This window comes from Balaenoptera physalus (genome assembly GCF_965194825.1).
Source record: "Balaenoptera physalus genome assembly, chromosome: 9".
NCBI classification, from domain to species: Eukaryota; Metazoa; Chordata; class Mammalia; order Artiodactyla; family Balaenopteridae; genus Balaenoptera; species Balaenoptera physalus.
This window is the reverse complement of record NC_138888.1, coordinates 69,065,014-69,089,025: the sequence shown is the minus strand read 5'-3', so window position 1 is coordinate 69,089,025 and position 24,012 is coordinate 69,065,014. Positions and strand designations below refer to the sequence as shown.

General features: G+C 37.4%; 1 protein-coding gene across 4 annotated transcripts in view; it reads right to left on the bottom strand.

Moving 5' to 3' along the window:
- Nucleotides 1–24,012, bottom strand: part of RNGTT (RNA guanylyltransferase and 5'-phosphatase) — a 322,597-nt gene that overhangs the window by 201,545 nt on the left and 97,040 nt on the right. For all 4 annotated transcript variants that reach the window (XM_082473970.1, XM_082473967.1, XM_082473968.1 and 1 more), the window contains exon 12: nucleotides 5,730–5,798. In XM_082473970.1, the coding sequence (XP_082330096.1) occupies nucleotides 5,730–5,798 (69 nt within the window). The remainder of the gene's footprint in view (nucleotides 1–5,729; nucleotides 5,799–24,012) is intronic.

The following is a 24,012-nucleotide window of genomic DNA, read 5'->3' as shown; positions in this document are numbered from 1 at the left end:
TCCCACCAAAGGGCACACTGCAAACACTATGAAAGGTATAATATTAGTGATAAAAACTAAGACAGTTAGAGTGGGTAAAATGTACTTTTAAGAAATAAGAAACGAGACAGAATATGATCATGAGAAATTACAATTACAAATGAAACATATCAAGAAATAAAGACTGAAATCATTAAAACCTCATGAAAAAGGAAAAGGATTAACCAAACACTAATAACTAGTAAAGTATACGCTATACCATCAATTAAACGTTTACCAAAATGCACAGGTGTGAAACGTTTTCTTCTAATGAAGTGAGTCCTTCGTAGTTATACACTAATCTAAGTACCTGCTATGTTAAATTTAAAAGAAACTGACAATGTCCCCTGATGAACAAAATGTGACCCTTTCAGAGCCATTCCACATACTGTATAATCTTAATAATCTAGGAGGTAAAGTGTGTAGAAGTGAAAACTCTATTGAAATGATGGCAGGAGAGAAAATTAACAGGAATACAGCCATGTAACAGTGATAGTAATAAATTTTATAAGTCTATTTAAACTACTGCAACTGTCTAAATTGCCATTTAAGAGATATATTGGCTTTAGGAAAGTAAAATAAGAATAAGAGTTTATTCTCTCTCTTATTAAAAATTCTTTACCTAATATATTTTCATAGATACTGGAAGGAAGAAGGAATTCTTAAGTATGCTTTATATTCACATACATTGATCAACACATGATCATCACAGAATTCAGAGCTAGAATGTTTTGGCCTGTACATTTTACAGACAAAGAACTAATGTGATATTCGGTGGCCTATCTTACCCAGAGACCACTCTAACCCACTGGGAAGTCTCTGAGGAGAATATGAAAGTATCAAAGCTTGTGTTATTGTTCCATGAAGAATGGATGTTTGCATTCTGGACTCTTTGCAAGGAAACAGTGGGAATTTAAACAAGGTCAATGAAAAGTTTCTTAAATGAAAAAGAGATACAGCATAAATTAGATTTTATATATATATATATATATATATATATAATATATATATATGCAAAAAGGAAGATAAAATAGCTATAAATGTAAAAGATGTTGCCTACATTAGTAAAATACAGAACCACTCAAATCTGAAAGGCTAAGGAAAAACATGAGAATGCATTTGTTTCTTTAACAAACATTTTCTAAGACCTATTGGGCCAAGCACTATCCTAGACACTGGATATTTACAGATAAATAAGAAAGGAAAGGATTAATCACCTTAGAGAAGCCCAGAGTTTTTGTGAGATGAAAACATCACTAACAGGTCCCTTATGAGGTGGTAGTTACTTCTCTACCTAGGGTAAGAAACAGCAAGGCATCTTGAAGGAGATCTTTTCTGCTTTGAGAATAATCATTTAAGTGATCCTGTTAGTTCTAAAGGTATTTGGCAATTAAGTAGCAAGTGTTCCAGAGGAAAGAGAGAAAAAGCATTACTTTTGGCTTCACAAAAGCAAACCCTTCCCCTTGAGTATGCACAGGAATCCAAGATCTCATTAAGGCCCCAAAGCTTCTCTTTTCAGTCACAATATTACTCTCTCTTGGGTAGGTGGCCTCACAATGAGATCAGCTGGATCAGAGAACCTGAGAAACCCCATATCAGGGAAGGGGAAGGTATGCATTGGTGACCAGGACCTAGACTGCTGTGGGAGAGATTTCATTCTAGACAAAGGTGTGTATGGGGCTAGAAATCACTCTGACCAAGCCAGTCTAAAAGTAATGATAGAAGAGTGGCTCTGTGATGTGTATGTTATGTGTGGGTATTGCCTCAAGAGCTATAAGATTAAGTGTTCATGTCTAAGATGACATGGAAGAAACCTAGCAACTACTTTTCCCTAAAATACCACCATCAGACTAACAGGGGTAACTGACTGAGCAATACCTATCTTCACCAACATCAACACGTAGTCATGAAAGCAGCAAATTCACAAAACACAGGGTCAGTCTATGAATTCAGCAGAATTTCACCTTTCTAGAATATGGTGATTAGAATCAGGACGCCTTGAATAGATTAAGTTTAAAATCTCAGGGCACAATGATAAAAGGGAAGAATCTAGGAAGTAAAAAGGGATCTTTGCAATTTTGCAATGCACTGTGATTCAGAATGGGGAGGGAAGAAGGGGCAGAGAGATTTCATTTTAATAATAAAGAAATGTAACTTATTTTCTTCTGCAAGGTGGGAAGTCCCAAGATAAGACAGAGAAAAAGCTATGCAGCCGGACTACAGAATGGAGGGCTTCAGGAGGATTGCCTTCACGTAAATACTGGACTAGATATTACCTGATAAATTTGACTGTATTAGAAAAAAAAATTAACAGTTCTTTTAGTCAGTTTAAGGAAAGAAGTAATGATAATCATAACAATTGAAAATATAAGGCAATTCCTAACTCTAGGTGAAAAAAGTCTTCTAAGGAAGAAAATATACTATACTACTTAATGACTCAGATGTGAACAATATTTATGTCACCATAGAAATACAAATACTGAACATTCATTTGACCAGGTATGTGATACAATTATAATGGGATGACAGAAGGAGGAGGGTGAGGGAGCGTTGGTGGGGTTAGAGAGCACAATCTTGTTCTTCAATAACAGAAAGTATGCAGATCACCAAGAAACAGAAGACTAAGAGAGAGCAACATAATAGATTTTGTAGAAATGGGGGCGGGGGCCGGCCTAAAGCAGAAAATGACTGCCTCCTACGAGGCACTCTGGGCGTAGGGAAGGGTATGAGGGGACTGCTCTACTTTTCAGGGTAAACCATGATATTTTAATTGACTTTTAAAATCATGGGTGTGTATTATTACATATTACTTGGAACTCAGATAATTTGTCCATAATAGTATTACCTTCTGTATTTTGAATACACAAAAAAAGAGAAAAAAACTGTAAGAAATAAAGTGGCAGAAATCCTCACAAAACTAGTATACCCAGATCCAAAGGCATGTTAAAAATTATATATATATCATGATCGAGTAGCATATCCCAGAATGTAAGGATGGGTCAACATGAGAAAGTCACTGTAATTTACTACATGAAAGTCATTAAAAGGTAAATGACATGATAACTTCAATGGATACAGAAAAGGCATTTGTTAACTCCCAAAACCTGGTATTTCTGATTGAAAAAAAAAAAAAAAAATTTTGTAAAACCTCCGTAAAAACAAAAATTTCTTAACATGATAAAAGGTATCTAAAAGAAATCTACAAAAACATACTTAATAGAGAAAATTTAGCCACATTGCCTTTGAGGTTGAGGATAAGGTATAAATGTCTCCCTCTCCTCCATCCAATGAGAGTAATATCTAAGCCAGTACTTGAAGTCCTGGACAATATATAAAATTAGACAACTGTTAGAACTAAGATTGTTCAGCAAGACTGTTGAACCAACAACATAAGTCAGTCAACAATGTGACAATACACTAGAAGTACCAAATTTTAAAAGATAGCATTTACTATAAAAATAGAAAATAATATATCTAGAAATTAGACTAACAATAACAATTAAAAACTTAAACTGGATTGGAGAACAGTAAAAGACCTGAAAAGAGCTCTACCTTATTCATTGAGAAGGCAATTTAACATTGTAAAAACACTGATTTTCTCCAAATTAATCTAACTTCAAAGCGTTTCCAATTAAACTCCCAACAAGAATTTTTGGGTAACCTGACAAACTGACTGAAACTTTTATGTTAAACCAAATGTCCACAAATACTTAAGAAAATCAATTATGAAGTCATCGTAATAACAAGTGTGGTAACTAGAAGAGGGACAGACTGATAAACCAACTTACTACACTAGATATCACAAGACTCACCTGTCAGGCCATTTCTCTTATATATACCAAAATCTCATACATGCATGGGTCTGAACCACCATGAGTTTAACAGAATGAAACACTGTAATTCCTGTTATAATTAGATTTTATTTCTTTCAATCCAGGGAGATTAGGCTTAGAAAATACTGGAACTCAAAGATCTAATGTCTATCTTCCTAAAATAGTATTTTCTACTATTTCTTTTTTTTTTTAATCTTTTTTTTTAAATTAAATTAATTAATTTATTTATTTTTGGCTGTGTTGGGTCTTCGTTTCTGTGCGAGGGCTCTCTCTAGTTGTGGCAAGTGGGGACCACTCTTCATCGCGGTGCGCGGGCCTCTCACTATCGCGGGCTCTCTTGTTGCGGAGCACAGGCTCCAAACGCGCAGGCTCAGTAATCATGGCTCACGGGCCCAGCCGCTCCGCGGCATGTGGGATCTTCCCAGACCAGGGCTCGAACCCGTGTCCCCTGCATTGGCAGGCAGATTCTCAACCACTGCGCCACCAGGGAAGCCCATTTCTACTATTTCTGTCCCCAGCCTCTAACTCTCCTCCATCTCCTCCTCCTTCGACCACAAAAGATTTTTCCCTCCACCTGTTTGGCAAGGGGGGCTGGGAGGAAGACAGAAGCTAATCACATACCACATTATACCTAAATTTGCATAATAGCAGAGTTTTACTATATACATAAAGCATATATAATACAGTGTGTAATACATAATGTTCAAAAATATTACAGCCTCCTTCCCTTTTCTCCAGGTACCCAGTTTGATGTGTCTCTACATAACCTGACAACTAGCCTGCACCCTAATTTCTAAGGATAGAGTTAGTGAAGGCAAAATGAAGCTTATGACAAGGTGTGGCACATGAAATACAACTCTTTCCTATAAGAGCAGTGGTTCTCCTACTTGAAAATGCATCAGAGTCACTGGGAAAGCCTGCGAAAGCACAAATTGCTGGACTCCATTCCCAGCAGTTTCTCATCAGTAGGTCTGTGGTGAGTGACATTTATAACAACTTTCTGGGTGGTGCTAATGCTACCTTGTCCACAGGCCACATTTTTGAAAAGCATTGTCCCACAGAGCACAGGTTCTCAAGTGAAGGCAAATTTGCCCTTCAGGGGAAATGAGGCAGTGAATGTGTATATTTTTGGTTGTCACAAGCTGGAGGGGTGGGAGGGAGAAGTAATACTGGCACCTGGTAAGTACAGACCAAAGATGCTGCGAAACATCCTACCACGCACAGGACAGCTCCCCACAGCAAAGGATTATGTGGCCAAAAACGTCAATGATGTGGAGGGAGAGAAACCTTACCATCAGTAAAACACAATTACTCCAAATATGTGATTTGACCATTAAGTTGGTGAAAAGTTCTTCAGTGAGTTTCAGAAATCTGACATGGAATAAATATGCAAAGAATTGTGGTTTTCTTCAAATATTGATAACTCTGAATTTTACTCATCCATGGCAAAATGAAGTTTTAAAAATGTTAATACTTAAAGATATACTGGGCTACAGAAAGAAATAAGCATTTATTTATATAAGGTTATTGGTAGATTTCTAGTAAAGAAACATAACATTCATTTTGCAAGAGTAGTAAGAAAACTAATTATATTAAAAGACTAATAACTTCCTTGAAAAATAATGATCAGCCATATGTATTTCCTAAGCTAAGTGCAAAGCAAACAACTGTTCATTGTACTATTATATGTATTTAGTATAAACGAAATATTTTATTTTATAATGAAAATTTGTTTTAAGGAAAAGCAGTGATTATAGCAGTAATCAATCCTAAGTAAATATATCTAAGGAAAATGTACTTTATATATACATGCATGGGCGTACACGGATATACATACACACTACACACACACATGCACACAGAGACACACGTACTTACTCCAGTGGGCTGGAAAATGAGACCATCCATTTCGTGGCTGACTTCTTTGGCAAAATTTCCTTCAAGTAGCTATAAAATAAACACACACATTTTTAGAAACACAATAATCACTTTAAAAGGTTTTAAATTTTTTGTAAGCTTTATAAGAACTTCTTAATACATAAGCTTTAAAAATGGAAATACAAAATGGGGGAGAGGGGTGATCCAGAGGGATCTAGGTTAATATACTGTAAGATCATTTTTTAATATATGCAGGTTTCCATTCCATGGCAGGCTAGATATCTCGAACAACAGTCCTAACTACAATAACCAAAATGATGGATAAAATATTAAAAAAATTTTTTCTTCTTCCAGTTTTATTGAGATATAATTGACATACAGCACTGTATGAATTTAAGGTGTACAGCATAATGATGTGACTTACATACATCATGAAATGATGACCACAATAAGCTTAGTGAACATCCATCATCTCATAGAGATACAAAATAAAAATAAATATATTTTTTCCTTGTGATGAGAACTCAGGATTCATGCTCTTGACAACTTTCATATATAACATACAGCAGTGTTAATTATATTAGTCATGTTGTATATTACATCCCTAGTACTTATTTATCTTACGACGGTGGTCAAAAGGTACAAACTTCCAGTTATAAAACATATTTTTAAATGCACTTTGCTGAGCCAGCATAAAAGGAAGGAAGGCATAGGCCAAAACCAAAACCAAAGTAGAAACTCTGGGAAGTAATAAATACAGGGAATAAAAATAAACATACACAAAAAAGGAGAGAGCAGAGAATCTTGTTTGGGGATAGATGGAGCCGGGATAAGATTCTCTGAGAATCTGTAAAAACAAGCTAGCTCAAACATGGGGATCACAGCCCCAAAATGCATTATCTGTGTTTTCCCCAAACCTTCAAGCAGAAAAATTTAGCCTTTCTTTTTGTCCTACTTTTTGCCTCATTTTTTGTCTTTATTACATTTTTTTCAAGCAAAAAATTGCATTGCAAGGAATACACAGCATGAAATACAAATAACAAGTTTTTTCAATGCCATATCTACTGAAAAGCAGAGTTACAGATCCAATGCTCTCCAATTAGTTCAGAACAAGTAGTTTTAAACGCTTCTCTTCCACGGATTTTTATATTATTCTGAAGAACTGAACATATGCATCACTGAGTGAGGACCTACACACTGATTTTCTGCATCTCAGGGAAGAGAGCAGAAGATACTTTCACAGAGCCAGGTAATAATGTCATGCTACCCAGAGTCTGGCCAACTGCCAAAAAACATTTAGGATAGTTCTGGGATTCAAATATGTTCCACCAAAATTTTGGATATGCTGTGTGTTACTCAATCACAATCTTTCATCACAATCACATCCTCTAAAAAACCACTACACTTAAAGGCAGATTTGCATTCCAAAAGCAACAACCAAAATTTCCAGTATATTGCACATGCCACAAGATCTGTGATTCTCCTCCCAAACTGTGACTTCATCTTCTCTGCCATTTCATTCCTCGAAATCTGTAATTTCTCTAAACTGGGGGCAGTTCAGCAAAGAAAAGTAAGAGCAATCTCAGTTTCTAACTGCTTTAAGACCAATTTGAGTTTGAATAATCTACACTTCCTTAAAGCTGTAATGCTCCTTAGTCAAATTCATGGGGACAGAAATTACAGAGTCTTGGGGAGGAGAGAACGAGGTGTTAGCGGTTGATGGGTACAGAGTTTCAGTTTGGAAAGATGAAAAAGATCTGGAAATAAATGATGGCAATGGTTACACAACAATGTGAATGTACTTAAAGCCACTGAAATGTATGTTTAAAAATGATTAAATGGTCAATTTTATGCTATGCATATTTTACCACAATTTTTTTTCAACTGTAATGCTCTTGATATTTTCTCTTTTGCTGTGTTTTGTTCTTTCGTCTTAATGATACTAAAAAAGTGGGGAGCTTGCAGACTGGGACTCCTAGAGCCATATTATCCAGAGTTTGGCCAAATAGGTAAAAATTTCAGACCAAATCTGAAATTGATCTCCAGTTCATTCATAGGTTTAAATGACCTACCCATCTGAGGAGGAAATTGCTGAAGTAAAAGTTCAATATGGATTAAAAGTACTGATTTCTTATAATGAACTAATGATGGGTAAAGGGTCAAACAAGAAAAAAAAATGTATAAAATTGATTATTCTTGTACTTCATCATGTAAGAAAAGGTAACCTACTAAATTCATAGCATAAAATCCTGCTGAGGAATGAAGCAATAAAAACAAAATGCCACAATTATCTTTTTAAAAAACATTTTTCAAAGGTTAAACAATTTGTTCTTTTATTGTAGGTACATCATTTACGGCAAGTAAACATAGCTTTTCCATTCTTAGACCATCTTTCTCCGATTCATATACTGGACCATCCCTGTAGATAAAGTATATATAAAGTTAACAGTATAAAGTATAGTGTTGGCAAGACTCTAGATAACATGATGTTACCTGCTGCAGAAATGAAAGTAACTTCCTTTTTTATTTTACTCTAACTTTTTAAGAATCAGAGAATTTAAGGGACTTGAAACTTCTTAGGTCAAAAGAAGAAATACTGCTTGTTTTCACTCGTTTTACTGCTTATTGATTACTCTAGACAATATTTCTTTCTTTACTTAATACATATACAATATTACCTAGCATATATTAAAGACCTACTATAAAGTGTTGTTGTGCTTGGTTCTTAATATATGTACATCATTCAGAACACACAACTCCTCATGAGATGTATAATTTTGAATTTTATATTACTATTCACTTCACCAGAAAAGGAAACTGAGACCATCAGCAATTAAGTGACTAGCTTCAAGTCAGACAGCTAAAAAAGTAAAATCACTCAGAACAGATTTCAATCAGACTTTAATTAAAAATAAGGAAATAGGGGACTTCCCTGGTGGCGCAGTGGTTAAGAATCTGCCTGCCAATGCAGGGGACACTGGTTCCATCCCTGGTCTGGGAAGATCCCACATGCCACAGAGCAACTAAGCCCATGCGCCACAACTACTGAGCCCGCGTGCCACAACTAGTGAAGCCCATGCGCCTAGAGCCCGTGCTCCACAACAAGAGAAGCCATGGCAATGAGAAGCCCGCACACCGCAACGAAGAGTGGCCCCCGCTCGCCAAAACTAGAGAAAGCCCGCGTGCAGCAATGAAGACCCAATGCAGCCAAAAAGAAATAAATAAAAGAAATAAATAAATTTATTTAAAAAAAAAAAAAAAAAAAGGAAATAACCAGAGAAAGTCTCTGACTCTCTGAAACAAATGCCTCAAAGACTTCTGAAACTTCCCAAGTATATAGGTCCTCCAATCATCATTTAAAAAGTACAGACTTTAAATGTATTGTAGCATGTACTATATGAATAAGATACATACAAAGGGAGGTAAAATTCTTCGGGTGTTTTTTCAGCAATAAAATCTAAAAATTTTCTCAATTTATATAATTCATTTATTCATATCAGAAATCACATATAGGGGCTTCCCTGGTGGCGCAGTGGTTGAGAGTCTGCCTGCTGGTGCAGGGGACAGGGGTTCGAGCCCTGGTCTGGGAAGATCCCACATGCCGCGGAGCAACTAGGCCCGTGAGCCACAACTACTGAGCCTGCACGTCTGGAGCCTGTGCTCCGCAACAAGACAGGCCGCGATAGTGAGAGGCCCGTGCACCGCGATGAAGAGCGGCCCCCGCTCGCCACAACTAGACAAAGCCCTCGCACAGAAACGAAGACCCAACACAGCCATAAATAAATAAATAAATAAATAAATTTTTTTAAAAAAGAAAGAAATCACATATATAAAATAATATGTTAAATTTAAAATATTGCTTTTTTCCAATCATAATTCCTGAAAGAAAATTTATCCAAACTTGTTATGAGCATCTTCTATATATCAGTGTCTTTATCGTTAGAGCCAATACTTAAAGTCACTTAACACATTTCCATTATTTTCACTGCTGTCTCTGAGTTATAGCATACTTCAAATTATACATGAGACCGTCACTACAGATGTTATCTTAAGCTACAAGTACCGTCTGAATAACATTAGCAAAGTTTTTCCCCCCTCATCCATTCCTTAGGTCTGTATTCATAATCTTCAAAGTGTTCACCACCTTTAAGGTTACCCCTTTTTTTTCTTTTTCTTTCTTTCCTTCTTTCCTTCCTTCTTGCCTTCCTTCCTTTCTTTCTTTCTTTATGGCTGTGTTGGGTCTTCGTTGCTGCGCACAGGCTTTCTCTAGTTGCGGCCACCGGGGGCCACTCTTCTTTGCGGAGCGCAGGTTTCTCATCGCAGTACGCAGGTTTCTCATTGCGGTGGCTTCTCTTGTTGCGGAGCACGGGCTCTAGTCACGCGGACTCAGTAGTTGTGGCTCGCGGGCTAGTGGTGCACAGACTTAGTTGCTCTGTGGCATGTGGGATCTTCCCGGACCAGGGATCGAACCCATGTACCCTGCACTGGTGGGCGGATTCTTAACCACTGCGCTACCAGGGAAGTCCCTAAGGTTATCTTTTAAAAGCTTTTTATGGGGAAGTTCCACTTTTACTTACGGTGTAAAACATGTCTAACCTGACAATAAATTTTTAAAAAGCAGACAATCTATAAAATCATAGCTTTTGTTAAGGTTTAGAGGGTTGAGGTCTCCACAAAATCAGGTAAACTGAATCCCAGGCCCTCCAAAGAAAGATGAGACACATGAACCCATTCACCTTTGGAAAAGCATAAGAGGAAAAAATGGCAGCCACAAAAGTGGGTACAAAGTAAAACTGAAAGTTTGTTCAATTCTTAAAAACCAAGTGTGGGTTAGTATAACAGTATAGAATCCCTGGAAGTCCCAAACACAAGAGGACTCCAAACCTACTCACTAGCTCTATCCCCCAGGTTTCTATCAGGATTCACAGGAAAGACCAGGGGTAGGACAAGAAAGATGAGAAAGCCTCATCGTAGTTGCAAACAGACATAAAATCCTTTCCAGACCCTTCCTGATATGAAGTAAAGGCCATCTGAGGATAAAGTCGTCTGCAGCTACACACGGGTCCAGAAACAGCCTTGGTCCAAGGATAGTATATTGATAAAAAGGAGAAAAACTTGCTCCTGCCAAAACATCCCACCTATGCAAGGCAAAATTCAGCTGCCAAGAGGGAGAGGTCAGCCCACTGAGGGGAAACCCATCCCTGAGACTCAGGTGCTCAGGGTCTGCTTAACAGCAAGGCTTGAGGAGGAAAACTAACAAAACCCCACAGTCTGCACAAATCAGGCACTGAGTGACAAGAAACAGTCAATTACATATGAGGGAGAATGCAAGAGCACAAAAATAGACCACTATGTGGTATAGGCAAGCAGAGCCCACTAAAAGCTACAAGTGAAGCAGGAACACTGGAGAAAACCCATTTTATACTCCAGTTCTCTCAATAAGCTCAAGTAACAGAAGTCATCTGCTTAAGGAATCTGAAGTCTTCGGAGCACAGAAGATAACTATATAGCAATACAAACCCATGTCAAATACAGATTATTCAACCACTAACCCCGCCTCCAGCAAATGAAGCTTGTTAAACTTAAAGGAGAGATACGCCCATTACTAAGCACAAAGACATCTACCTCAGTATATATTGTTCATACAGAAAAAAAAGCCCAGCATCCCATCAAAAATTACCACACACACATACAAAGCAAGAAAAAAATGACCTACATTCAATAGATAAGGCAGTCAATAGAAAAAAACATAGGGATGGCCCATATTTTGGAATTATCAAACAAAGATTTTAAAATAACTTTAACATTTTAAAGGAAAAGGTGGAAAACATGCATAAGCAAACGTGGAATTTCACCAAAGAGTTGAAAATAATAGAAAACAAGACAAATGGAAATGCAAGAAATAAAACCATAGTATCAAAGAAAAAGAATGCTAATCAATGGGAATGACAATCAATGGGATTATCCACAGACTGGATAGAACAAAGGAAAGAATCACTGAACTTGAAGAAGAAAAGAGTGTAGCACTTTTTCCAACGGAAATACAAAAAGGCAAAAGGGGAGATGTTGGGGTGGCGGGGGTCAGGAGGAAGAGAATGAGGAATCAAAGAGCAACGGTAAAGATGTCTTTAAAATACTTACAACATGTAGACAGAAAATCAGAAAGAATATGGAGGACTGTAACAACAATGAAACAACGTGACCTATTTGACATTTTATAGAACACTGTACCCAACAATAGGAGAAAATACTTTCCTTTTCCAAGTGCACACAACACATTTATAGGTCAAAGTCATACAAAGTATGCTCCCTGACCACAATGAATTAAATTAATAATCAGTAAGAGAAAGATATCTGGAAAATCCCCCAATGTTTAGAAACTTAATAACATACTTCCAAATAACCCATGAATAAAAAGAAAGAAGTCAAAAGGAAATTTTTAAAGTATTTCATACAATGAAAATACAGTAGATGGATATATGACAGATGCAGCTAAAGTGTGTCACAGGAAAATCTGTTGTACTAAATGACTAATTAGAAAAGAAGAAAGGTCACAAATCAACGATATCAACTTCCACCTTAAGAAACTATGGGCAACCCTAGAGAATTTAGGAATCACAGATACTAGGAGCCACTTTGGCTGAGATTGTACACCCAATGAAGAAGACCACTCCCACTAAGACCAAGACCCAGACGTAGTTGAAGAAGGAACATCTATGGCTCACAAATGGCGGAGGAGTTGATGAAATGTCTTGATGAGGCATCTCACCAGTTTTTAAAGATGTAAGCTGTGGTTAGAAAGCAGTATGTCTGAATTTAAAATATTAAAGTAGGAGTAACAGCCAAGGATAAGTTGCCAAAGTGAAAGTGACCAAATCAGAAGAAAGTCATGAATGAAAATTTCCAAGAAATGGAGAAGCCAGGGTTACAAGTAGAGCAAACCAAACACAGAAAAGTTGAGTTCAGCAAGGATGATGACCAGTCTTTGAGAAAAGAGTTTAAGTTAGGCACAGCTTCTAGGGAAGGAGGAATAGTTATCAAGAAGTCAAAAGGAGGCTGAATATACTTAGTTAAAATAGCATGGCTTGAAAGGTTAGGTTTTATTTTGATAACTTAAACATCAGATGATTTTAAAACTCACTTTGGTATCCTTTTTGTCTCTGATGTTATATTCCAAGATAAAATGTCCTATACTCTTAAGCTAGTCTGTTTTTTTCCTCTTCTATCAATATATTTTAAGTAAAATTTATGAGTTACACTTGTATTCTTACATAAGAAGTGCTGTTTTTCTTAATTTGTTGGATGACAACATCTCAATAAAAATAAAATTTCATCCAGCATTCATTAGGAAGATATTTCCTGACTGCCTACCAATGCCAGAAACCCAGTTGGCATTAGGGATACTGGGGATCCAACCTAGGCCAATATGCCTAAATAATACCTTAATTTTAATTTAACAGTAAAGCTATCAAAGGCAATAATGTAATTAGCCATTTCTCCCTGCCAGTTTTTCTTCAGAAACACAGTTCTACTTAAATTACCAAAGATGTTTTTAAAACACATCTAGCAAAAATCTTTTTAAAGATATCTTACTTTAAAAATATTTAATTACAACACCTTGGAGAAGCTTTAAGGTGGAGTATGTGGTGAACTATCCTAAAGATCCTAGGATGTCTATGGCCATACCACCCTCAATGTGCCCAATCTCAGGTAAAGATCCTACGGTACATTGTTTCAGAACTACAATTTTCTTGATTATTTTCCACCAGATAAAATTAGAAGATAATTAGATAAAAGGTAATATAGTAGACATAATATATCAAATAGTTATTAATAAAGCAGGATATTTCATGAACTTTTACTTATAAGATTTAAATTTGCTTACCTATGAATATAATCTCATTAGCTGAATACCCTGCAGAAGGCATGTAACTTTCCATTAACCAAAGACTGGAGGAACTGACAAAGCTTATAACCAGGTGATTGACTTTGAATTGGTATTTTATATGTCTATGAATCAGGAAGTAATTGGAAACCAAATCATTATAAATGCATAAGCAGAGAAAGATAATGCAAAAGGGCTTGAAATCAGAAACCTAAGAAACAAAAGAGAAACTAAAGTTACAAAGCATAGAAAGGAACCTTTTAGAAATAAGCAAAATGATAGCTTAAGACTACAATGAAGAAGGAAATGAATCTGCAATGTAATTGAGAATGCAAATTGGCAACATCAATTCAGCATAGTATAGAAAAATAATATTCTTTTCTAAAACAAGAAAAGAATAAACTATCTCCACCTTTCTGTTCTGGACTATTCTACTCACATCAGATATTTTCTGAGCAGATGTTCCCCACATAGCCTCAGCTGATTGCCTGAGAATACTCAATACAGTAGCTTCTACCTGTTGACTTTTTTTAATGTGCTTTCATAGTTCTCCTAAAGTTCAAGGTTTAGTTTTACCAATCCCCCCAAAATGGAAACTTCCGCCCACCTGGTTATTACTATTTATTCTTTTCCATTCCCAAAGTATAACTCCTAATTTAGTTAAAGATTATTCAATGCTTCTGTACCCTAAATACTCCTCTAATCAGCACAAAATCACACTACAAAACTCACATTTCTTGCTCACCAAAAAGCCGATATCATTCTCTTCTTTTAAAAACAATGATTTGATTTCTATTTTTTACCAGTGATGCCTACACGACAATATAATTAAAGTTAGCTAATCAAAATATAAATAGCTTCTGGAACACTATCATTGGCTCTTTCATTAACCTGTATTATTGCAATTAAAATTAGGCATAATAATTCTAGTGAATCCCACTTGACAAATCAGAAAATCTAAAAGCAAAATTTCTCTAGGAAATACAGTTTCTTTATTTTTTTGGTGGTTGTTAGTCTTATTTCTACCAAAACTCCCTCACAATTTCACAAAGTAGAAGTCAACTCACCCTCATGGAACAATCAAAGTTCTTTTTGCCAGATTTCCAGTTTTTCTTTTTAATCTCATAATTCAGAAATCATTCATTCACTCAACAAACATTTGTTTAGTGCCAATAATTGACAGCCACTCTATCAAGAGTTTGAGATTTAATAGAGATCAATCAGTTTCTATCCTGGAAGGGCTAGTGTCCAATCTAGTGTGGAGGTCCCAAACTCAAATGCCTGTAGGTACCAGGCCATGAACCTGAACTGGACTGGTTATAAGATAATGGGGACTAGTAAAAACTATGACAAACTGGAGAGCACATCTTCATCTACAAACAAACTCAGTATTTTTTAAGTTTTACATGAGCTTAATCTTTCTGGGACCTACCAGTTTATGACTTCTGGTTAATATGGACCTAAACACACATAAAATAGTCATTTCACATAGTAAGTGCTTTTAGTGGAGATGCTTAAAGACTTCTGAGAGAACAGAAAAGTAATTATTTCATCTATCATCCACGGCTTTATTCAAATGTTTATTGAGTACTAATTATCCACTGGGGGGGCGAAGATAAGAAGAAGAGCAGGAGCAGAAGAAGAGGTAACACATATAATACCATACGCCAGACACTGCTCTAAGCATTTTACATATACGACTGGCTCTCTGTAGCCGGAGATGTGGAACCCCAAATACGGAGGGCCAATTTTACTACATTATTTTATATAAGGAACTTAAGCATCCAGGATTTTGGCATCACAGGGGTCCTGGAACCAGTCCCCAGCAGATACCGAGTGATAACTCTATTAACTCATTTTAGCTTCAAAACAATCTTATGAAATTAGGGACCATTATTATCCCCATTTTAAAGGTGAATGAAGCTTAGAACCTGCCCAAGGTCACAAAGCAAGGAAGTAAAATCCAAACTCATTCTGGCTCCAGAGTCCATGTTCTTGATGGCTTTTCTAAACCAGGTTGTCACATTCCTAGAAATCTCCTAGTCTCTAGTCTAGGTTATATACTCCATCAACATACCCTCATAGCACCCAGCGCTCCCCTCCATCACAGGATTTTCCTGTTTAATTGTCCAACTACCAAACTGAGCTGTGGGGATTCTGAGGTCAGGAATCACATCTTATTATCATTGTATCTTCAGTATCTATTACAGCAATTTGGTGCAGAGTAAGCTCTCACTTCAACAAACACGTGCTAAATAAAAATAAAGTGAATAGCACAGTGAGAGGACTGATAAAAAAAGTCAATGAGCATAGGTCAGGCCAAAAATACATGGAATGTATTATCCCAAGAAGCTGTATAAAATGAAAGCATAGGGCTTCCCTGGTGGCGCAGTGGTTGAGAATCTGCCTGCTAATGCAGGGGACACGGGTTCGAGCCCTGGTCTGGGAAGATCCCACATGCCACGGAGCAACTGGGCCCGTGAGCCACAACTGCTGAGCCTGCGCGTCTGGAGCCTGTGCCCCGCAACGGGAGGGGCCGCGATAGTGAAAGGCCCGCGCACCGCGATGAAGAGCGGTCCCCGCACCGCGATGAAGAGTGGCCCCCGCTTGCCGCAACTAGAGAAAGCCCTCGCACGAACCGAAGACCCAACACAGCCAAAAATAAAATAAATAAATAAATAAATAAAGTAGCTATTAAAAAAAAAAAATGGATTTAAAAAAAAAAAAAAAAATGAAAGCATAAAAAATTTTAAGAGCTGTTTAAAGGCTGTTGATCTAACGCATACATACATTATTAAAGGGGTAAGATTGTTTTTAAAAGCTAAAATCATCATTCATGGTTAATAACTGCCTCACAAACCGTCCCTTACTACCTCCATGATCTCCAGTGGGAAGAACAGTAACGCAGTCCTAACTGGTCTTCGTGATTGTAGGTTAACTTCTTCTCCCCTAGAAACTACTTCTACTCACTACTGCCAGAACTGCCTTTCTAAAACAATTTATTGTACCAGTCATGTGTAAAAAATCTTTGAATGCTCCTCACTGCCTGCAGTCCAAGTTTCCTTAGCCTGGTTTTTAAAGTTCCTTTTTTTTTTTTTTTTTCAGGGCAACCTCTCCTAAATGTTTTCCAGATTGTTTACCCAGATTGCAGCTGCTATGAAGTACAGGTGAGCATTTCCTTCATGGGTAGAAAAGCATGACCTACTAATTTTGGAAGAATATTAAGCACTTTTAGAAGGAATACAAGAATAGAATGGATACTTAGCCATAAACACGTAAGTGATGCAATAAAAATAAAACCAAACTAAATAAATGGCTGTCTGAATGTCACAAGAAAAGGGACAAAAATTAGAGAGATAAAGAAACCAAAGAAGAGATTAAATATTTGCAATGTGAGCATAAAGGAAAATCAAATTTACTTATAAAATACAATTTAAGACTTTCAAGCAAAGAGCAATATGGTAAATTGCAGAACAATGGATCTCATTCAAAGACACATCCTCTGTTTGAACAGGTGTGTACTGAAGAATTAACTTTACCCAAAGAGAGGTCTGGCCTTTGCCCTCCCCTACTGGGAGGTGATCTCTAGACCCTTGGAATGCCCTACCTGACAAGAGTATATTTGCCTGCCTGGAGGGTTTGCCACCAGAAAGTCTAACAATATGGTTTATGATGGGGGCTTTGAAACACACCATGTCAGTTCTAACCTCCAGAGGAACTGGAGATTAAATGTATTAGCCCGAAACTCTGGGAGGGACTGAACACTCACTAAAGGTCAGGCCATGCTGGTAGTGTGTCACTGATCTGCAATATAAACTCTGGACACCAAAGGCTGGGGTGAGGTTCCCCAGCAGGCAATACTCTGAGTAGTGTCACACATCTTAGCCAGGAGTAGGTAACACCATCTATGAATCCCTGAAGAGAATTTGGGCCACTCCCAGATTCTGCCCTACTAGGCTTAGGCTCTTCCCTTGGCTGGATTTAATTTATATCCTTCTGCTACAGTAAAACTTCCCAGACTCTTCCTTTGGCTGATTTTAATTTGTATCCTTTCATTACAGTAAAACTGTAATCATAATAGTGCTTTTCTGAGTTCTAAGGCCTTCTAACAAATTATCAAACCTGTGGGAGTCCCTGAGGGACCCCAGAATTTGTAACCAGCAGATCTGAAGTGAAGGTGGCCCTGGGGACCCCCAAAATTGCAGCCAGTGTCTAAGTAAGGGCAGTCTTGTGGGGACTATGCAGTTTGCCTGAACTCATTACAGTAACTTTTTGTCACTGTATTTCTCTAGTTGATACAATTTAAACTGTCCTCAAAGTCATACCCCTCAGAAGGAAAGCATCTGACTTCCCCTGTTGGGCATTACTGCCAAGAGGCTATTCAGGAAGTGGCAGACTGTAGAATGATGCCGTAGGTGCCCTGTCAGATAATGGGTAAAGTGACACAGTTAGCCACCACACAGGAGAACTTTAATAAACACTGAATATCTCTGGACGAGGACAACCCACACTGGGATACCAAATGTCATTTATCTAATAAAGTACCAGAAAAATGGAATGAGACTTTAAGAAATAAACTTTGTTATGAATGGATAAAGAAGATGTGGCACATATATACAATGGAATATTACTCAGCCATAAAAAGAAACAAAATTGAGTTATTTGTAGTGAGGTGGATGGACCTAGAGACTGTCATACAGAGTGAAGTAAGTCAGAAAGAGAAAAATAAATACCGTACGCTGAGACATATATATGGAATCTAAAAAAAAAACCAAAATGGTTCTGAAGAACCTAGGAGCAGGACAGGAATAAAGACGCAGACGTAGAGAATGGACTTGAGGACATGGGGAGGGGGTAGGGTAAGCTGGGACGAAGTGAGAGAGTGGCATGGACATATATATGCTACCAAATGTAAAATAGATAGCTAGTGGGAAGCAGCCGCATAACACAGGGAGATCAGCTCCGTGCTTTGTGACCACCTGGAGGGGTGGGAGGGCGACGCAAGAGGGAGGAGATATGGGGATATATGTATATGTGTAGCTGATTCACTTTGTTATACAGCAGAAACTAACACAACACTGTAAAGCAATTATACTCCAATAAAGATGTTTAAAAAAAAAGAAAAAAGAAATAAACTTTTTTTTCCACAATATAAAGAGCATTTAACATTTCCCTTATTCTTTATATCAATTTTAAGACAGCACAGAAAGTTCAAAGTCATTTAAAAATATGCCCTAAGATTTATATCTAGAATACTGTATGAAATACTTCAAATCACAATATTATGAATCAACTATAGTTCAATTAAAAAAAATATGTCAGGAACAAAATAGCAAAATATGCTATACCTCTGTTACAGTGGTTTTATTTCCTATACTTACTGTTATTCATCAACAACTTAGTGCAGCAAAGAAATTACACGGTTCACTAGAATTTTATGTCACCTTTAAAGAACACTTGCTTTCATTAATTATATTGTCATTAGCTTCCTATGTCCAACTTAAAGTTCTTACTAGTTCTCTTCTATGCATCTACCTATATATTCTCTCCCAGAAAGGCCTCATCCTACTTCAGCCTAGTGAGTCATGCTCTTCTTCTCACAGGGTGCACACGTGTATATAGCGTATGCAGACATAAATGTGCACTCAGTTCCTAGGCTAAGATCAGGAATTCTAAGGACATGCAAAAAGAAAGGCAAAGGATACAACTAGAGAAAGAAAGGAAAATCCTTGTGAATGAGGAAAAGGAATGGATAGAACTAGTGGAAGAAGCCCATAGCTTATGATGGGGTATTTGACACATAATGATAGGTTTCAGAGGTAAGACTAAGCAAAGTAGATTTTACGTACTGGAAAAGCAATGTGCTTAAACTAAAAATATCGCCATCCTAGATTTATTACTCTTGTTCTTAAGTATATAAAACTATGAGTCATTCAATATTCTACTTGAAAATAACATTCAAAAATCTCTTTGGGAACCTCCTAGAATCAGTAATAAAATCTATTCTAATTATATCTTGATAAAACACTGATTTACAATACACCAAGATTTAGAAAAGGTGACCCAGGAATGTGGGTATTTAAAACTTCATTTATTTTCCTAGATGAAATCAGTCTAAAAGATGGGTGGGGGGAACCCCACAGGTCAAGTTGGGGGAGACTCTCTCATTATTTCCAAACAAGGATACAGAGGTTGTGTACTCTACAGTATAAAGAAGTCTGGTCTAATATGCCTAAAAGGAATCCTAAACATATTATATAAGGCTTTCACTTAAATTCCTATCTTCTCAGACAGCAAAAAGTAACATCCAGGTATTCTGAACCTCCTCGTGCCATACATCTGGATTTAGTAGAGTTAGTTATCTCACCTCACACAGCTAGGACTAAAAGCTACTATCAATACATTCTTGGTTCTTTTACAGCTTGGTTTTTCTGGTCATTCCATCAAAATTAGGGGGTAGCCATATTTTTTTTCCTCCAGTTCCTCAAAAAAAAAAAACAACAAACAACACTCTTAGGCTTATTTCTGAACATAAGCAATAACTAACTCATCCTATCTCCACCCTCCTTCACCATCCAAGTCTATCTCCCCCACCTGTGCTCCCACAGCCTATTAGTTTTAAAACATTCTGTCTGTACAGAAGTAAGATGATTCAACATTTAACAGTTTAACTTCCTCTATTCAAATGTAATCTCTGTGAGGTTAAGTATCACACCTAATTGTTCCTGTATTTTAAGCACCTAAAAACATAGTCAAATATACTATCATTAAAAAAGTCAATAGATTAAGAAAATAAACTCAAAGTGTCAGGTTAACCACAGGTTCGAGCCCTGGACTGGGAAGATCCCACATGCCGCAGAGCAACTAAGCCTGTGCGCCACAACTACTGACCCTGCATTCTAGAGCCTGGGAACCACAACTACTGAGCCCACGAGCCTAGAGCCCATGCTCTGCAACAAGAGAAGCCACCACAATGAGAAGCCCGTGCACCGCAACAAAGAGTAGCTCCCGCTCGCCACAACTAGAGAAAGCCTGAGCACAGCAACGAAGACCTAACACAGCCAAAAATAAATAAATTTAAATAAATAAATAAATAAAAGATAATGATACCATTCCTTTAATGTCTTCAACATATTTTCTTTTGGTTTATAATTCAACAAACATGGCAAATTACCATAAGATTTTAATTCAGAAATATACAGCTGTTGGGCTTCCCTGGTGGCACAGTGGTTGAGAGTCTGCCTGCCAATGCAGGGGACACGGGTTCGAGCCCTAGTCTGGGAAGATCCCACATGCCGCAGAGCAGCTGGGCCCGTGAGCCACAGTTACTGAGCCTGCGCGTCTGGAGCCTGAGGTCCGCAACAAGGTGAGGCCGTGGTGGTGAGAGGCCCGCGCACTGCGATGAAGAGTGGCCCCCGCTTGCCACAGCGAGAGAAAGCCCTCACACAGAAACGAAGACCCAACACAGCCATAAATAAATAAATTAAATAAATTTAAAAAAAAGAAAGAAATATACAGCTGTTATTATAACACGTGTAAACCAGAGCAGATATTTAATATTTAGAGTACTGTTCTTCCTTACCTTAAGTATCCCCCAAAAGTATATTTTATAAACTTTTAGAAGAAAAAGGGGATAATACGAATTAGGGGTCCCCACCCCTGGGGACCGGGCTGCACAGCGGAGGTGAGCGGCAGGCAAGCTACAAGCTTCATCTGCCACTCCCCATCGCTCCCCGTCGCCTGCATTACTGCCTGAACCATCCCCCAGCCCCTCCACCTCCCCACCCCGTGTCCGTGGAAAAACTGGCTTCCAGAAACCGGTCCTTGGTACCAAAAAGGTTGGGGACCACTGATATAAATCATCTTTTTTTTCTAAAATGACTTCTTAGCATTTCAAATGAACTACAGACAAGAAAAGGACGTTAAGAGGAAGGTTTGAAGTAGGAAGAGTCTATTACACTAACAGATACAGTAACAGAGAAGGCCAGGTGGGGCTCATGGATTAAAGAGCCCCAAGAAGAAAGAATGAAAAGGGCAACTTCTAAAAGGGGTGCTTAAAGAGCTCATGAAACTAATACACATGCCTCCACATAATCCCCATCTCGATGGTAGACTCTCATAGCAATTTACAGCTATTTCCAAGACTTTACTTTCTGCTTTTGTATAAAGAGTCCTAATCCTCTGGTCATATCCACCAGCTACTCTAACTTTAACCCTAATTTTTCAATACCATCTATCAAACTCACAACAAGGACTTTAGCATTTGGGTCATGGTCTTCTTCTTCATGTGTGCCGCCATCCTGCAGGTCCACTTACATGTGGATATTGTTCAATAAATATGTACTACAGTACTATATGACCCGTGGGTGGTTGAATCCAAGGATGCAGAACCACGGATACAGAGGACCAACTATAAAGCTATACTGGAATTTTTGACTCCACAGAGAGTCAGAGCCCCTAACCCCTGTGTAATTCAAGGGTCAACCATATTCTATACTGGTCTTCTATAGTAACAGTACACTATTGCTTCCCAGAAAACACTGGTTATACAACATTGCTCTGATTATGACCATTGTTCTTAAATGTTTCTTCTGCACATCATACTTATGATAGCCACATTCCATGTGTTCATATAAACTTCATTTAAATATCCCACTAACCTCCACACATGTTTAACAAAGTAAGCAAGACTGATGGCACACACTGGTGGAAAACAAAGTAAAAAACAAATAGATGCTCTGATCTCAGCCTAATCTATTCAAACACCTGGTTTATTTGAACCAATTTTATGAGCTAGCATGGAGAAAATATGGAGTCCCTCTCTCTATCAGGAAAGATATACTTGCCTTTTTCACAGCCCATATTTTTTCACATCTCTGAAAACAGGACATATCTTACAATTGATGATATAGCATATTTTAATTGGCAGAGGTCTCTCAAATCCAGTGGTACATAAAATAAGGGAATGGTCTTATAATTAATAGCATCTTATTTGGTAAAACAAGGTACAGAAAACATGGTTCTGGGTGAACAAGGGAGTCCTCTGATAACATTATGAAACTTCATTATTTAAAGCTGCAGAACAAGATATAGCTGGTCCCCAACTTATGATGGTTCTACTTACTTTTCAACTTTATGATGGTCTGAAAGTGATACACATTCACTAGAAACTGTACTTCGAATTTTGAATTCTGAGCTTTTCCCCTTTTCCCAGGTTAGTAAAATACGGTACTATACTCCCTGGTGATGCTGGCAGTGGCAGCTAGCCACAGCTCTTAGTCAGCCAAGTCATCATGAGGGTAAACAACTTATACACGTAGAACTCTTATGTACCCACACAACCATTCTGTTTTTCACTTTTGAAACAGTACTCAATAAATTACATAAGCTATTCAACACTTTATTACAAAGTAGGCTTTGTGTTGGATGATTCTGTCCAATTGCAAGCTAATGTAAATGTTCTGAGCACATTTAAGGTTGGCTAAGCTAAGCTATGATGCCGTAACCCTGTCACAAGTCAAGGAAGATATCCAGGCACCAGAATCACACCTATGATTTACAATTTTTTCTCATGTATTTGTCTTCAGAATCTTAAGCCTTATTAGCAAGCATACTGGAACTGATGAGTTTAAGGCTTCTCTAAAGTGACTTCTGAAAGTATTTGTAAAACCACACCCAATTAATTAGATTGACAGGATTATGCCACATATTAGGATTAGTTAATCTGTGACCCTACAATCCAATCAAGTTCTTCAGTGCTTCACTTGCACCCTGTGAGGTCATCATCACAGACTAAATTTCTATGACTAAACATTATACAATATATATTCAAATATATTTACTACTGCCATAAGTAGTAAAGCACATAAAATAAGGAGCCCCAAGTCTATTTTCCTAGAAATTTTTAAATTATTTTAAAATTTTATTGCAATCCTTCAACAATGACACATTCTTTTTATATTTTACTTTTGGTAAGACTGGCTCTATTTGGGGTATAAAAATGACTAGATGTGTGTTCGATAACCAAGAAATACAATCTAACTAAAAAATGTATGTCCCTGGTTTTCCTAATCCACTCAAAAGATTACATTTTCACAACCATGTCTCAAAGTCCATTCTAATTTATAATCATCTTTTCAGTTCTTGGGGGAGAACTGAAACACAAATTGCAGGTTTCAAGAAAGCCTGAAATTGTTAATTATCTATACTCTTCAAGCAATGTGTTGAGGGCAGTGAATTTTTTTTCTTTAGAAAAAAAAAAAAGATGTACTATAAAAGTTACTTGTGCTGCAACTAAGTACCCTCCATCATTTCAACAATGATCAATAGAAGGCTCACTTAATTTTCTATGCAACTAGAAAGGGCAAAAGCTATTATTTAACTTCAATCTTTCATTTT